Source organism: Triplophysa dalaica, chromosome 12, assembly GCF_015846415.1.
Source record: "Triplophysa dalaica isolate WHDGS20190420 chromosome 12, ASM1584641v1, whole genome shotgun sequence".
Taxonomy (NCBI): domain Eukaryota; kingdom Metazoa; phylum Chordata; class Actinopteri; order Cypriniformes; family Nemacheilidae; genus Triplophysa; species Triplophysa dalaica.
Genome location: NC_079553.1, coordinates 5,359,020 through 5,376,432, shown reverse-complemented (window position 1 = coordinate 5,376,432; position 17,413 = coordinate 5,359,020). Strand labels below are relative to the sequence as shown.

General features: G+C 38.8%; 2 protein-coding genes across 2 annotated transcripts; one reads left to right on the top strand and one right to left on the bottom strand.

Moving 5' to 3' along the window:
• Positions 1-739: 739 nt before the first annotated feature.
• LOC130432807 (cathepsin S-like) lies at positions 740-4,332 on the top strand. Its single transcript, XM_056762312.1, has 8 exons — positions 740-877; positions 1,748-1,873; positions 2,176-2,298; positions 2,397-2,549; positions 3,223-3,447; positions 3,591-3,756; positions 3,844-3,946; positions 4,082-4,332. Exons 2-8 carry the CDS (start codon positions 1,754-1,756, stop codon positions 4,179-4,181), a joined length of 990 nt encoding a protein of 329 aa, XP_056618290.1. The 5' UTR covers positions 740-877; positions 1,748-1,753; the 3' UTR covers positions 4,182-4,332.
• A 140-nt stretch (positions 4,333-4,472) lies between these two features.
• Positions 4,473-13,366, bottom strand: onecutl (one cut domain, family member, like). The gene is made up of 3 exons (XM_056762311.1): positions 12,970-13,366; positions 11,401-12,716; positions 4,473-7,832 (listed from the first exon to the last, which is right to left on the bottom strand). The coding sequence occupies exons 2-3, from the start codon at positions 12,437-12,439 to the stop codon at positions 7,522-7,524; spliced, it is 1,350 nt and encodes a 449-aa protein (XP_056618289.1). The 5' UTR covers positions 12,440-12,716; positions 12,970-13,366; the 3' UTR covers positions 4,473-7,521.
• Positions 13,367-17,413: the final 4,047 nt, after the last annotated feature.

Below are 17,413 nucleotides of genomic sequence, written 5' to 3'. Positions count from 1 at the left end.
ATACATATTGAATCATATCTATGGACACAAGTTAATGTGCTTCTTTAACCAAGTTGTGATTTGTGTTGAAATATTTCAATAACAAATGCAATCAAATGCACCTAACAACGTGTCTACACCGGATACGGCGACGCGACAAGAGACAATAGAACGCATTAGAACACATCTGGCGCGATGCGACGCGATGCGGCGCGAAATTCCCAAGTATGTCAAACCGCATCGCGCCGCGTCCGGTGCAAACAAGGCAATACATTCTGTTGTCGGTTCATACTGAGTTTTTCTGCTCAGATGATTGTGTTAAACCACAAGCAACCATGCCTGTCTTCCTGTTTCCTGTGTGCTCTCATGTGTTGTGTAATATGATGGGGTAAAATAAATAATTGTATTTATTAAAAAGATGTACAGGGGAGTGATGTCTAAATAGTACTGTATCAGGCGTTAAGCTCAAAATCTTAGAGCGTCTACTTTTTCTTGCCACCAATGATTTCTTCCACGGTCAAAATGCCTCCAGGCTTACAGTTTAAAAGTGAAACATTTTCTCTGCTTTAAAAGGTGTTTGAGATAAAAGATTGATTCGCTTTATTATGATTAAGCTTGAATGGGTAATTATGTAAAAGTTGGCTACATCGGGGGCGGGTCTGAAATAATGATTTAGTTATTCATTAATATATTTGATTTACAAAGAATAAAACGAAATGCATCGGCTTATTACATTATGTAACCGGGTGAAACGAAAAGTGACTTCGCCAAAAAAAAAAACAATGGGCAGACACTAACACGTGATTAAACAAAATAAAAGCCAAGAAACCAGGAAAGTACAGACGTTCTTCTCCCGGCGGCCAAACGAGCAGACGTGCAGCTTAACGAGAGTGCACAGGTGAGGCAAACTCTCGATCTGCCATCTGAAGGGGCATTTCTTTTTAATACTTTTTATCATCATTTTGGTTGCTTTTCTTTTCTTTCGGTTTTACTTTGGGCAGCGACTAGTTTTGTTATGAGAACTTATCCTGAAATAGATTATCACTCATAACGCCATTCGACAGTCTTTTCGAAATGTTTTCAGTAACGTTAGCTATTGGGTTGTGCAAAAGAATAACTCTATAATAAAGCTATAATATATTTGTGTAATGAAAGATCAGGAGTCGGGCAAACATCCGTGTTGGGCTTAATTCCGACAATGTGAAATTACTTCCTCATCAGCCCGTTTGTTGTCTCATTGTTTTGTTTTTACACATTCAGGGGATTGTTTAACTTGCCATTTTGTCTACTTCGTCTTTCTTTTTAAATGTTAATTTTTGCCTATGTTGTATTAAAACTGTTGTTGTGAAAATCGTATTTAGTCTCTCAATGATGCCTTCGTGAAACAAACAATCCTTGATGAAGTGCCACTGAGTGTATTGTTGCCTTTAAACGTGATTTATTGCTTAGATTTTAGATGAGTTCAACATTTTCCAATGACACAACATCTTGACTTCTCTTTTAGTGTAATTTTGTTACTTTCACTTCATTTAAACAGTTTCTGTAAGCTACAATAAGAAAAAAAGTGTGTCAAAGCAGGTGTAGTTCGTTTCCTAAGATCTACGATTAAGAAAAATAAGTTACTTTTATCATTTGAAAAGATCTGCTTAAGGTCTTAGTGTGTTCACTGAATTCACTTCTTTTCCCATCATTAAGTGGCAACACTGTGAGAGATCAATACGTTTCTTAACCTTATTTCTAACTCGCACCGGTATTGTTTGCTTTGCAGGTAAACATGTTGGGGAGCTTGCTGTTTGTGATGTTTTGTGCCACAGCATTGGCCCTTTTTGAACCTCAACTAGACCAGCACTGGGAGATGTGGAAGAAGACTCATGGCAAAAATTACTCCAGTGAGGTGAGACTCTTGAATGTGTTCCTCTGTTTGAACTAGTGTATGATTCTTTTGTTCAATGAAAAGCCGAAGTTATTTTTTCATTGACGTTTTTTAAAGTGAAGGATGTTAGGATGCAAGTATCTTTCAATGGGCTAATTTGTTAAAGACAATATTTAAGTAAGAAATGTATACGTGTAATATTAATGAATGTTGCTGTAATGTTCACTGATGAATATGGTGTATAGTGAAGGCGTAACATTTAGAGATTGTGTGTTTAAAAAGGGTAAGCATGATCTCTCTCTAATGTAAGCATGTGATGGCAGGTTGAGGAACTGGGCAGAAGAGAGTTGTGGGAGAGAAACCTTCAGCTTATCACCCTCCACAACCTGGAGGCCTCTATGGGCATGCAAACATATGATTTGGGCATGAACCACATGGGTGACTTGGTAAGGCTCTTTCAACCCTAATGTACAGCGTGTGAACAAATGGCGCACTTTAGCTCTCATTGCTCCGTTTTTGTTTTGTGCCATGTTGAAACGTGCAGACAACCGAAGAGATCCTGCGAACGTTAGCGGGGACCCGTGTTCCTCCCGGCTTCAGAAGGCAAATGGCAAAATTTGTGGGCTCCTCCGGGGATCCAGTCCCAGATAATGTTGACTGGAGAGAGAAGGGATATGTGTCCAGTGTGAAGATGCAGGTATGACTATTAAATGGTTTTTAACTTTCGGTTTAGAAAGTCTTTCTTTAAACATGCTGAGTCATACGTGACTAGACCTTTGCCAGAGAACTTTGCTATGTTTATTTTCCCCCAATTCCTACTTCCTGTTTTTAAAAACCAACTGAAGTGTTTTGAAATTGAAAGCTTTGTTCAATGCATTTACGACATTTTCACCGAAACAGGAAATTGGGGTGGGACATTGAGTAATTCCTGTCCTTTTATAATGGCCAAAAGGGGGAAATGAGTGCTAGATTCTATAGTGCAGGGCATCAAAATCAATGATCCATTTTGGTGGAAGTGAGACTGTATGTTTTGAATGCTTATATCTTCTAAATATGTTTGCGGCAAAAAAGTTTATACAGTGTTTACACTCCATGCTAACAAGCCAAAAGTTTATTACTTTAATTTCTAATCATTTTATTTTCCCCTTTTTCTGATTTTTCTTTCAATGTCGTAAAACTATTAAAAAACATTTTACCAAAAAATTCTATTGGAAGCTATTTCTGGAGACCTTTTGAAGGCCTTTTTTAATTTTATGCAAATATTGTTCTCAAATGAAAGACTTATTTGGACTTCTCATTTCATGTCTAGTCATGATCGAATATTAAACACTGCGCGGTTCTTTTTCTTATGTGCTTCTCTCTGTTCTTAGGGTGCGTGTGGGTCATGTTGGGCGTTCAGCTCTGTTGGGGCTCTAGAGGGTCAGTTGAAGAAAACCACAGGAAAGCTGATGGACCTCAGTCCTCAGAATTTGGTTGACTGTTCTACCAAATATGGCAACAAGGGTTGCAATGGAGGTTTTATGAGCGCAGCCTTCCAGTATGTCATTGATAATGGTGGAATAGACCCGGAGACATCTTATCCTTATGAAGGAGTGGTAAGATCTGATGAGGGTTTAGAATGAGTAAAGCTGATTGTGTCTACATCACTTAGTTGACTTTTTTTTTTTTTAATACTAGAATGTTGTTATCGATTATTATGGGTTTAATATATAATCTAATGAATGCATGTGTCCAACAGGAAAAGCAGTGCAGATACAATCCATCCCAGCACGTAGCGAACTGCACTAGGTACAATTTCGTCCGTCAGGGAGATGAGGATGCCCTGAAACAGACTGTAGCCCAAGTTGGGCCCATTTCAGTGGCCATCGACGCTACCAGACCTCAGTTTATCATGTATCGCAGTGGTATGTGTTTCTGTGAACTCCGTAAATTCATAGTTCTAAAGATCTATTGATCGCTATTGTGATCTGCTCACATCTGTCTGTTTTCAGGAGTTTACAATGATGCAACCTGTACCAAAAAAGTGAACCATGCAGTGCTGGTTGTGGGGTATGGAACACTGGATGGAAAAGACTATTGGTTGGTCAAAAACAGGTGAGATTGGACTGATCAGTTGGTGGAGAAATCATACTTTTACAAGTTCTGTTTGATTTAAGACTTAAATCATCAAAACATAACCGGTTTCACACTAAAATGATTTTTAAAAAATGATTTTTTTTTTCTTTATAGCTGGGGCACACAGTTTGGAGATGGTGGGTACATCCGTATAGCCAGGAATCAGAACAACATGTGTGGCATTGCCTCATACGCCTGCTATCCGGTCATGTAACTGAAACATTGGTTACGAAATTTGAAAGGAAGAAATTTGTTACTGTATAACTATGTTGTAAATGTAAAGTGTTTTTTTTTTTTTTAATCTGTCTTTTAAGAAACTGTTATAGCTATAATGAAGATCTTACAAAATAAATATGTAATTTTAAGTTCTCGTTTTCTTGTCCTAAAGCTTTGAAAAGGAAAGCTTTCACTATATATTCAGTAAGTTTACAAATGACTTGGTTTTATTCAGTGCAACATCACAACAAACAGTTTCACATGAGGTATTAAAGGATTTTTTTCAAGATCAGCACACAATGTCCAGTTATGATTGACTTTTTTACACCTTTGGTTGATTAGCCACATTCATAAGGTAACACAAGGAGAGAATTGCTTCGGATGAGACAACTGTTTACACCAGTAGAATGATTGTAGATGAGTGATGGGTTTATTAAACAAAATGACAAAACAAAATAAATGCTACTTTTCAGTCTGCTTATCCAAACTGATTTCCAGACACCAAAAATATCATGTATTTGCCTGTTCGAGGGGGGGTAGTAAATTTTGTGTAATGAGATTCAATTACAGATTTGTTGACTTGGAATATCTATGATGTTGAGTGACTCTGATAACAGAAAATATCATATTTGTAGAGACAGACATTTCACATTTATTTTGGTCTTTATCCGTTTTTACAGTCACTTTTTTTGGTATTTTATTTGTTTTATCATTTTTGTTTTTTAAGGGATAAGCAATCATAAGGTCAGCAAGACCTCCTTTCTTGCTTCGATTGTCATTCCCATTTGGTCTTTATAAATATTGATAAATGTATTTCTTTACACACACTCGCACACTCTCTCTGACACTCTCGCTCACACACACTAACACTGTTCTTTCTGCCTGCAGGTAGGGCTGTGATTTGTTGTGTTCACGGATTGATTCCAGCACATTTGGCTATAAAAACTTAGAAACAAGCAGACGCTCCCTGAATGGATGGGCTCTTTGGTAGTTACTTCTCACAACACGTTGCACACAGTTGAGGTAGATGAAATTAGAGCTGTTTGGTAAAGCAAGTTTTTGGTGGGATACTGAAATGGATCTATACGGCTGGGCACAACCCTTACAAAAAAACCCAAAGGAATCCCGCAGGACTTTTTTTAAGGGAACACTATCTGTAGTAACTCGGTGTGATACAACGACCTCTGGGCAGAGGAATCCCATTCAAAAATTATCTGAAGTTTAACAAACACAACAAGAATATGGTGTTTTTCGTTGTTGGACAATTTTGTTGACAGATATCTGAAAAAAGAAGTGTGTGAAAAGCGTCCGCCAGGGGGCGCCGGAGACCAAATTATGTTAGTAGCGTCTTCTACGACGTGCTGGCTCTCAATTGCAAATGCAAGTAACCTTCATGACCCTACATGTTGTCATGTCATCTCTAACCATCTACCACTGTAATGTTTAAAATTATAATCATCTAAATCATTCAATGTCTAAGAAGAAAAACAAGACTGGCAAACCACCAACTGCAACAAGGCGACCCGGAGGGGCACAAACACGCTGACAGTTTCTGTCTTGAGCACAGCATGCTTGCAATTGTTGCTCATTAAACTTTAATTCCCGCCCCCAAACTCCCCACCCCTCCCTTCCTTGCCGTGATTTGGTAATGCAGCAAGTCTCTGATCTGCCCTCCCTCCTGTGAATGCCCTAAGCCCATGGGTACGGCCAAGTGCAGCGCGTCGGCCCCAGTCTCCGAGAGGACACGGATAAAAAGGGCCCCTTTGAAGTCGGCAAAAGTCGATGGCCTCTTTCATGGGCCCTCTTTCAAGTGCGTGCTGTGCAGGGGCCACACTACATGCCCTGGAAAGGTTAAACACAGGGGAATGAGAAAGCATTAAAAAAGGGACGATCTCTCCCTCAAGGCCTAACACAGCCCACCCCGAGAGGCCGTGGCGAACAGCGTACAGTAAATGTGGATGATCACAGCTAAACATTCGCACCCAGCGCTTAGCCTGAATGAATTAATATAGAATCACTTAAACTCTCGTCCTCTTCAGGCTAAGAAGGGTCTAGACATGCAGAACATGTGAACTATGAACCATAGATTTAAACTAGCCTGTCTATCAAGATACGAACACAGCGATCAGGAGATGGTGGACATTCAGGGAGGACATCTTCATCTTTGGTATAAGGACCCCAATCTGGGGGTCATTTTCATACACGAACAACACCGAGAGAAATAAATACTGATGGTAACGAGCAAATAAATAAAATAAATAGCTAGATAATTGGAAATAAATACATAAATAATTATTATAAATACACAAAGTTATTCATGTTCGAGTCAAGCTTGCGTCAATTGTGTTTAGTATTCATCTGGGCTCCGGAGATTTCCAGGACAAACAGCCATCGGCCAGCTTGTGTGCTTGAAATTCGTACAAACAAAAACGGGAAAAAGATTTCGCCACCCTCAGTGTGACATGTAAGAGCTCAGAGGTTGGAAATTATAGATGTCTGCTGCTTTATGATGCAAGGAGAGCTTTCTGGATTTCTCCCGCAGCCAATTCTATCAGCAGAAACTCACGTGAGGTTCACCGATCGATCAAGTTTAAAGGCCGTTGCAAATAATGTCTTGGCTGCCCCTCCCCCACCGATGTGTCTTAAGTTCAACCTCATTGTTTGAGAGGCAGCGACGCCATCCTGTGCTGAGACTGTAGTTGTTGCCTTTTCCGGCAAGTGGACTATGAGCTGTGGTACGATTTGTAATGATCGAGCAAGATTTTAGGTATAAAAAGAAAACACGCTCTCGAAAAATGTTCATATTTTGGTTTTAGCTGCAGGTTCTTTGTCCGGTAGCTTTTGGCCATAAAGAATCTTTGAAAGATTCACTTGCATCCTTCTTTGTTTCTTTGGTCAAATTCTTCCATTTGCTGAAAAAAAAGTATCTCTTGAGAACCTAAAAATTCCCGCTGATTTCTTCATGTGTCACCATCAACCAGGAAAATCCAGACACATTTGGATCTTGCACTGATTTTCGATTTTGAAACGGATAATGAAATAATAAATAAGCCAACTGAATATCTGTTCATTACCTTTTCATAATTCACCGAAAGTCAGTCGATCTGTGAATGATTTCAGGAGCCCTGATGTGTTGGGCTCAAAGATTAAAGCTAAAATAATCAACACTAAAACTACAATCAAACCCAGTCTTCTCTAGACACCTCTGGACATTACCCTCGTATCTTTGGTTTCATCTGCTGTTGATTTCTATATAAAAACACCCTTGATAAAATTCTCAAACTCTTTCAGCTACAGGTGGACCTGTGCCGTGCAGAGCAGAAACGCCTCGTTTCCCATCATGCCGTGGAGCAAGTCACAGCTGGAGATGCCGAGCTGGACCCCGACGAGCCAGTGGAGGACGGACGGCCCTCTTCGCTCCAGCGGTTGACATTTCTGCGACGCGCGTTCATAAAGAAGTTGCTTACGGTGGAGAGCTCAAGGCCCAGCTGCTGGGAGATGGTGATCTGCAGGTCTTTGGTAGGTCTGTGATTCTCTCTGAAAATGGCCAAAAGAGTGCGACGCTGTAGGTCTGTGAAGACCAGACGAGTACGCTTGGGCCCCTGGTTCCTCTCTAGCTTAGACTGCTCCTGTTCCTTACGCTTACAAGCTGAAACGAGAGACAAAAAGAGAGAGTGTTAGAATATAAATGAGGCCTGAAGGTTTTCCAAAGTTAATCTTTTATCGAAAGTGACTTAATAGGAGGGACTTGACAAGCAGTTTATCATACAAGAACCAAATGTACCTCAATGGCTTGAAGAGTATATTAGGTTATTACAGACACTAACAGCAGTAAAAAAAAAACTTTTTACCAAATCCTTTTTATCCTTCACCAAAAAAACAAAAAAGGATTTTAAAGTGAACATTGTAATCATTTAATCCATGATGGATGATCACCTCAGTAAGGATTTATGTTGCTCATGTGGAATAGAAAACAAGATTTGCATTTTTTCACATATATATTTTTTGAGATATTCAGTTGTCCACCTGAGTGGACAGTATGCGTTTTTTTTTTTTTTGTTTAAAGATATACAGTAGTGACCAGCATGAAAAGGTGAACATGTTGTCACCTTTCAATTATAAGGTTCTATCTGACATTTAGGTTAAAATTGATTATTTACATATTCCTATTTTGTACAAACTTATTTACATTATGTGATGTTTTTTTTTTACGATGTGAACATTTGGAAAAAATGTTAGTAAACCAAAAGGTTTTATCCACAATGTGAAATGTAATGCAAAAACGTGTTAAAAAAAGCTTGCTATCTAAAAAATGCATAGAACCTTATAATTCCAAGGCGACAATCTTTCTGTCTTAAAAAAAAAACATTTGCAAAAAAAGATTGCAAATTGTAAAAAGCGAAAACTATTATTAGGCCACACGCTTAAAATCATCTTAAATATATTTTTCTAAATGTTAGATCCAGCAAGTTTAGGGATGATTTTTTATATCATTTTGTCAACTATTGTATGCAGCTATTCATGATGATTATTTATATTAGAATTTACAGTTTGATTAAACACCCACTAAATGATTATTTAAGATTATTTCTAAGATTATTGTTATCTAAGATAATTTCCTGAAAACCAGAGTCTTTATCGGGCGACTGCCACCTTGATAGATAGATAAATGTACTTTATTGATCCCTGAGTGGAAATTCAGGATAAGAGGGAAACAGTGATAAAGGACTGTATACGTGCTGAACAGTGATGATGTATATCAAATACAATGGATTCACACAAACTACTGTAATGACTACTGTACAGTAATATCGCACAGCATGCAACAGTCCGCTTTAAAAGCGCTTTTTCAATAGCCATCTGATAACAACGCCAGTATGGTCCTTATACAGTACAGTACTCCTGTCAGCCTTTTACCCCTCTGTAGTCAATACACCACTATAGCGACAACCATTAACTAAATGCTCTGCGATGTTGTAATCATATGTAAAAGGTACAGGAAGGTAGGAATTACCGCGCTATAAATCCAGCGCTCTGTAGCACACTTCCAGACATAAACACCCCCCATAGAATTCTTATAATCATGGGAGCAGACCCTAATCATGATGTATACCACTTGTCTCATGTAGCTGAAACGTGATCGAAAGGCTTTTTCATAAACCACCCCACCCCCCGATTGCCTATCACCCCCCTCTCCCCCATTCCGCTCCCTGCCTACTCCACCCCCTGCTGATATTTTTTCGGCCAGGGGCTGATAGAAATTATTGATTAAATCTGTGCTGCTCAGACTGCCCGACCTATAGAGGAGTTTTAACCCCTTTAGTGCCGGATGAAAGGGGACCTTACAGCGTTTATTTTTATTCTCTGCAAGCAGCAGGGGGAAATCTAAATTCATCCGTGCGATTTAACATTTAAAATAGCTGAGAAGATGTTCATATTGCGTACAGCAGCCGCTCTGAATGTGACAGCCTGTGATTTTTTACGCCAAATGTATTTCTCTGATTCTTTAAGACAAGAGCTTTAGGCTTCAGTGCTTGTGTGCTTGTGTGTTGAAATCCCAGCGCTGTCCAAGTGCTGAGGTTTAGAGTAATGATCTTTACCCTGCCCTGCGACTGCATTTCTGACTGCCCATCTCTCTCTTTCTCTTTCTCTCCCAATCAAAGATAAGCGGGTTTGCGAAAAACACAACAGATACAATATATCCACACAAAAGAGTTGGGGAAAACAGACTTAGAAAAAGAAAGACAACTCAGGATACCATACAATATAGTCCCAAAAATCAATCTCTAAATTAGATGTAGAATCAAATTCAATAAATTTAGTCCACGTAATAGAAAACTACAATATGGATTTATAATAACAAATGCTGTGAGTGACTGCAAGACCTCTTTCCTATATGCAATAAAGAGTGTTGAGAAAATGTAATATTTTTTTAAATTCCAACATATTTCAAATGGAAAAGTACAGTATGTGTTGTATAAATGCATAATTAAAATCACTACATTAAGCTTAATTGTATTTAAATGTGTCTGTAAATTAAGCTCAAAAGAGGAGGCGTGTAGCTGTATGCATTCTAATGTTTGCTCATGCCGTCTTATTCACAGGAGGTGTGTGCTGGAGCTTTCTGCGTTGCTTTCCCAAGGAAATCAATACTAGCTAGTAATTAAACAAAGGGCATGGTGAGAAAAGTCAACACTCATGGAAAGTGGGTTATATAGGGAAATACAGAGGCATCCACTTTGTGCATGTGCGTTTTGGCTCGAAGCTGTGAGAAAAACCTCAAGAAAACTCAAAAACACTGGCTGGCCAACAGAACAATCTAAAATATGTGGTGCAAAGATGTAATATAATAAAAAATACTCAGATGCTTGAATTATACATCAAAATAAAACAAAACCCCTTGAGTGAGATTTTTCTTCAGGTTAAAGAAAACAAAAAACAGAGTTTACGTTGTTGTGGAAGAACTTAATATGCTAAAGAACATTTAATCCAATTACAAGAAATTTCCAAACAGCGATTACCGCAAAACAACAGAAGGACGCAGCATCACTCTGACCAACGGGGCATTGATTGATTCTGTGTATTTCGTTGCATGGAACACCCCTACGACTGAGGGCACAGTGGTCACCAATCAATATCTGTAGTGGTAATGCAAGCAGAATAATTCATTTCGAAGCATATTTCATGCTTAGGTGATTGATCGCTTGGGATTCGTAAAGATTTCGGAGAATCTGCGTGTCTGTGTTTGTCTCCCACCCCACAATCCTCAGTGGCTGCTGCAGCACGCCAGCCGACATTTTGAAAACCGCCCCATCCCTGCATCGCCACCCCCCCACCTTCGTCTATTCTCATGTTACTGTTATTCTCTGGATCTCTTTGTGTGCTTAGGACAACAGTTACAGTTTCGGCCTCTTTAATGTCAAAATATTGTAAAGTTAATCTGCGCCGGGTATGTAGTGACTTTTCTTACTCTAGAATATAAACGTTGTTAATTTTGCACCTTAACAACAAGAAATGTATAACAAGCTATTTAACTGCTAGTTTTTATCATTTTATCATTTGAGCTGTTTTTGGTAATAAATGCTATAGATGAATTATGGATAAATTGACCAAAACTTTGCCTGTTTGTAGTACTTATTGTTATTGTTTTTATCAATATAAGTCCACACGTACCGTAACCATTTTTCAAAAACAAACAACTAAAACAGGGCTTTTACCTTCCAGGCGTAAAGAGGCCATCCTCTGAAACTCTGGCTCCTGCAGCCAGCGGGACATCCTCTTGAAGGTCTCACGGCCAGATTTGAGTTTTCCCCACGGTTTAGGGTTCCTGAGCAGGTCTGACAGAGTGCCCTGAGACCTGCAAAGAACTCTCTCTGCGAAGATGGCTTGTGGGATGCTGTACCTCTTTAATTCTGTGATGATTCTCTGAGCCACATCTTTGGTATTGATCTCCTCTCCTGCATTCTGAGAGCCGGGCAGCATGCCCTCTCTTCCCAGGATGGAGCCGGAGGAGGACGGGGAGGAAGAGGCCAGATCAGCGAGCTTGGAGGCCTGTTGGCTGGTGAGATGGTGCTGATAGCTTTGGTTGTATATATGGTGGTGGTAGGTGGGAGTGTGCTGATGGGCATCCATTTTGTTTAGCTGGTGACTGACCCCGTGCTCGCCCCCCAGAGAGGGTGGTGACATCTCCCTCCCAAAGTCTGGTGCTGTTCGACACATGTTGCCACCATTAGTGCCCATATGGACCTCATGGCCACCTGTTAGCATCTGGCTACCGTGTCCATTCTGACTCCCCAAGCTGCCATAGCCATGCATGGTGGTCTCCAGGCCAGCACTGCCCAGCGGTGGAGACAGACCCTGCCCTATCCCAAAGTCTTTTCCGTATGGGGTGTAGTAGTTTCCCCCCAGACCTCGATCTTCTCGCATGAGAGTGAAGCTGCCAATAACGTTGCTGACGGGCAGGCAGGGGTGGTGGTGATGATGGTGGAATTTGTCATCAAAGGGCTGAAGGGGTGTCAGAGTGGTATAGGTGCTACCACAGCTGGTCGCAGCATCCCTGCTGTACCCCAGTGTGGTCATGCCGTGGTCGTACCCGGTGCTCTGATGATCAGACTCTAGGCCCATGGATGGGCCTCCCAAAGAGGGACGAGGAAAGGCTGCCGCGAGATCCCGAGAGTGCAGCATGGCACGGCTGTCCTGACTGTGTGCCAGCTCCACATGGCTGTGTACGGACATCTCACCCATATTACCATCCATCACTATCACTGAAGGATTTCCTCACTCCACTTCTCCTGCCCCAAATTTATTTGTATGTGTTGTTTTTATAATGGACTAGAATGTGTTTTTTTTGTTATATGTCATTAAATCATACAGATCCTGTGTTTGAAATGATGCTGTTTGCAATTGAAATATGACAGATCACTGTAATTTCATAGACATTACATCACAACGGCACCATTTTGGTTCAATTGAACAGAGTCTGTGCTCCATTAATGCATCTGTATTTATTCCTGCGCTTCTTGAATGACACAAGCTGAAAAAAAAGAAAAGGACCATAATTACTAATTTGATTTTTGATGATTTATTTAGGTCTTATTAGTTTATTCTTGAATATCCTTTATTTATTATTGAACAGACGTAAAGATTCATTCTCAAACCGTTCTGATAACTAATAAACAAATATCGTACAATATTATTGCAGCATGTTAAATTGTTTTTTATTTACCTTAATAATACCGCTTTACTCCACGAAACTGGTTTTACAGAATTAAGTTGGAATTGCTTACCTCACAACGCTGCGTACGACTGGATGGCCAGAAGCGAAACAGCCGTGGCACCCTCCCAAAAAACACAATCAAAAGACGATAATGGGATGGTTTGTTCTCACACCTGCACAAATCCCACTTTTGGAATCACACAACAATCGATTTCGGGTAACGGCGACTTTTGCGTGTCATCAACACATTTCCGTGGTGAAGAAAGCGATGGATCGCTCCGGTGCGTCCTCCGTCACTCCCGTTATCCGCTCGACTCTCGCTGGACCTGGATGCGACCGAAATGACGCGAAAGGCCGTGCAATAGTCGTTTGGTCAGACGTCCGGACTTTGTTATGCTCTAACCGTGTCAGAAACGAGCGCCGATCTATGTCTAAACACCGCGATCCCTCGCTGTCATTATCTCTGATGTTTTGCCCTTCTCCTCCTTCTGTATCCTCATCGATCTCGGCCCCAACTCTTTCTCTCCTCTCTCTCTCTCTTCCCCCAGCTCCCCCTCTCTGTACGTCACACTCTTAAAATCTGACAGATGTGGGGTGAATTTACAACCCTCGTTAACTCCTTCCCTCCTGCGGACCTCAAGAGTCCATTGTCTTAGGTGGGGCCAGTGAGATGACACTCACAATTTTTTTAATCCAAATTCACGAGTTTTATTCAGATGTTTCAGGTCTTCTGTCCGTCGGGAGGTTGTTTTGATCTGCTAATTATAACATGTTGATATATCATCTCAATGATCAAACATTTCAGCACATTCCGGGTATAAATGTAATATTTATCTATATTCTGTGCATGGTATTTCTTGTAATTGTGTGACCCTTCAAGGGCTTTTAAATATGTATCCGAATATGTGAAAATTCACAGAAAAAACGATCTCTAGCTCAGTTTAACAAAGCCAAAGCATTTATTTGGGACTAACTACCTTTTTATTTTCCCAAGCTAAAGGCAATTAATTGAAGCAACAAAGCATAGTGACAGGGAGAGGTTCTTATCAGTTGTCAGCTTACAGTGTAGTGGACAATTAACATAAGAGTTTCCTCCTCAATCACAGAAGTGCTAAACGAGATCAATATGCTTGTTCTCGTCGTTGCGCACCTATATGACCCTCTTTCTGAGAATTCACGCGACCTTTCCTTAAGCACACGACCTAATAAACAACACAAATTCACTTCTGCCATTTTCCTATTTAAGGCAGAGGCGTTCATGTGTCAGAGAGAGGGCTATACGTGGGGACAAAAAAAAGTGATTCGGGTAGGAGGTGTTGGAAACTTGGAATATTAATCATATCTGTCTGTCTGTTTAATTTTCAGAGACGTGCAATTCTAGCGCTTGAAAAAATATCCAGTGCGATGTGGGACCGCTGTCTTCCAGCAGCAGATGCTACACTATCGATCCGCGCCGCGCAGGGCTGGGGGAGGGAGGGAGGGCCGTGCGTGTGCGTCTGCATGTGTGTGCGTTTGTGGCGTGTGTGACTGGAGGTAAAATGGTCAGCTCTTACTGCAAAAAAGGTCTGTTTGAGGGTCGAGGTGAAAGTTCACTCACTGCGGCTGGAGAGCTCGAGTGAAGATAGAACACTCAAATAAAACGGCGCAAATCAAGAGGGAAGTCATAACACTGCGCACCATTCAGCGTTTCTAATTCAAATAAAAAACAGCGTTTTCATTAAAGGGTTTCATAAGGTTGTGGTTTTAATGGCTTTAAAAAAAATCTAAATTTCATTTCGTCATATAGCGTCACACAAATTTTAGATGTGAATCATGGGAGGTATTAATAGCAGAAACAACAATAACAGAAAGAAGTATAACAGCTAACAAATTAAAAATCATCCTCATAAATATGCTCATTACTTTGTCACGATGACATTCCATTTTGATGTCGTTTATTGTAAAGCACCTGGAAGATTGAAACATATTATGTATTTAAAATTATTCTTCTTTATTATATTTACATTCTAGGTTCCGTTCGTGTCGAATATATACTGTTTGTCTAAAGTCCAACTTGTAAAGCACTGCGTATTGTTTTCTAATTCAGATTTTCTCATTTTCACGACACATATCAATGATCAAAAAGTGTTCAAAACAAGCCGTGGAAATCTAAACAGCGGCCAGTGAGTTAGTAAATTATTTATACCTATCTATTGAGTTCTTTGAGCCTTTGGTCAGCCACGTAATCCTCCCGAGTGGCGTGTATCAAGAGGCCTGTAGGTACATGAGGCTAAATGCGCAGAGACAGCTAGAAATATTCCGAGATTACATGTTAGTTTGTACTAATTTTTACTTCTTTTCACAGAAATGTGCTGTCTGAGACGCTTATAGCCTATCGTTCAGTATCATGAAATGATTGGATGTGCAAAACTGAATAAATTTAAATGACACAGTTGCAGAGAAAGAACAATGATGGAAGTATATTTCTACTTTAAAAGGCAACATTTAAATGATCTCTGTATGACAAATTTTTTTTTTGCTTAGCACCTATTATGTAAACCTTAATGTCTGGGAATTTAAAATGTATTTTAATGCTGAAAAACTGCACAGAACATACAAAATAAATAAAAAATGTTTTGTTGCACTATTAGGCCTATTCATAATGTAATCTTAAAAAAATATGTCTTTGTAGTTTCATTTAGAAATATGTTGGTAAGTAAAAAAAATTGCAATGTGTAAATCCAAATTAGTGTTTAGGCCTACTTGTAGCATTGTAACTGTTACCATGGAAAATGGTATTAAATATTTTTTTGTAGGAACGTGGTAGAATACTGTGTGTCCAGGCTTATCCGATATTTGTGCTGCCCTCGCAGATGTTTTAGTCTTATTGAATTGCATTTACAAAAAGTAAATACAGTATTCAGCCTGTATATATATATATATATATATATATATATATATATATATATATATATATATAATCCCTATTTATTTTAGTAATATATAAAAGAAAAACAACTGTTACGTAAATCTTCAAACGCCACACTAATACTACGTCTGCGTCCTGCAACAGTTTTTAAAATTGTGGAAAAATATTTTAAAATAACAAATAATGCTTTTAATAATAAAAATAACATTATTAAACAACAATAAATATTTTGTGGCTACTGGCCTACAATTATGTAACTCCTGCTAAATTGATCCTATTTCATCAATTTTAGAAATGTTTTTAGCTCACCAAAATATTACCCACGCTGTTTATATAGGCTTGGAAGGAATTTATATACAATGCGAGTTTTTGTTTCCTCCTGTGCCTACTATTTTAGTGGTAAATATTTACTATCAATTTTATTATCTTGGATTTTCCAACATATCGTCAACACTAAATTCATAGTTTCATTACAATAGGCTTAATAGGCAATACCCCACCGCCTAAAATACATTTAAATACAAATATTTACAAACAAATTAATTTCGTCCAAAATAATAGAAGGCATGGTGAATAATAAAATAGAAGTCGATCGATAAAGAAAGTCAATAACTCAATTAACATGACTGAACCTCTCAGAGAGCAGGTCCATGGAAAAAAACACATGAAAATAAAACTAGTAAAACTCTAATACTGTAAGAGGGCTCTACTGCATCATTATTTAATACAAATCTTTTTAAATTACAATAAAACGTATATAGTAACAATTATATATATACTTTGAATGCATTTTACATTTTTCTTGTATATTACATTTATGTATTTTACAAAGCTTTTGTAAAGTCATAATGCAATCTTTTATTTCATATCTGTAGACAGGTTTCTGCCTTTAAATTGTTCTGTTAGGCCTATTTTGAGTTTTGAAGAATAGACTTGTGGATGTAAAATGATTTAAATAATGTTTTCAAATAAAGTCTGTAAATGCGTCTTAAATTACACCGAACCCAAAGGCAAGTGAAACATCATACTGTCATTGTTCTTAAATTCGGATATATCTATTTATGTCCGGTAAAAAAAAATGTATTATCCAAAAATAATTTATTTGTTGTGTTTGACTCTATACACATGCTGTAAATTCATTTACCCTGTAAGAATACAGTGCGGTTCGGTGAAAAATAAACTGAATTCTGCACTTAAATCCCAAACTGTTAAGAATTATGTAAAAATATATACTTTAAAAAAAATGGTATGTATAATAAAACTGTTAAGAACATTTTCTGAAAGACATTTCTCACAAATATTAAAACATTTGTACTCAGGGAATTTGCTGAATTAGGCCTACTGTCAAGGTCACGATTATTACAGCTTTAAGTAACGTTTCAACACATTCTCAAACTCAGCTCCAGTGTTAAAGGAAAATATTTTCTGTGATTTTACGATTTAACCTCTGTGCCACAGCTACTGTTCAACCGCATTCAAATTGGCGCGCGCCCGTGTTTTTGGTTCTGTTTATTGATTGAAAACGTGGGCGTGCTGCCAACATGCAGGATGGCAATCTACCATTACCACTGTGAATTATTAGCAATCGTACTCTAATAACTGTCCA

Coding starts and splice junctions, on each gene's coding strand:
- LOC130432807 (XM_056762312.1), top strand. CDS start 1,754: ATGTTGGGGAGCTTGCTGTTTGTGATGTTTTGTGCCACAGCATTGGCC. Junction 1,874..2,175: donor GCAAAAATTACTCCAGTGAG/GTGAGACTCTTG, acceptor ATGTGATGGCAG/GTTGAGGAACTGGGCAGAAG. Junction 3,947..4,081: donor TATTGGTTGGTCAAAAACAG/GTGAGATTGGAC, acceptor TTTTCTTTATAG/CTGGGGCACACAGTTTGGAG.
- onecutl (XM_056762311.1), bottom strand. CDS start 12,439: ATGGATGGTAATATGGGTGAGATGTCCGTACACAGCCATGTGGAGCTG. Junction 7,833..11,400: donor GGCCTCTTTACGCCTGGAAG/GTAAAAGCCCTG, acceptor CTCTCGTTTCAG/CTTGTAAGCGTAAGGAACAG.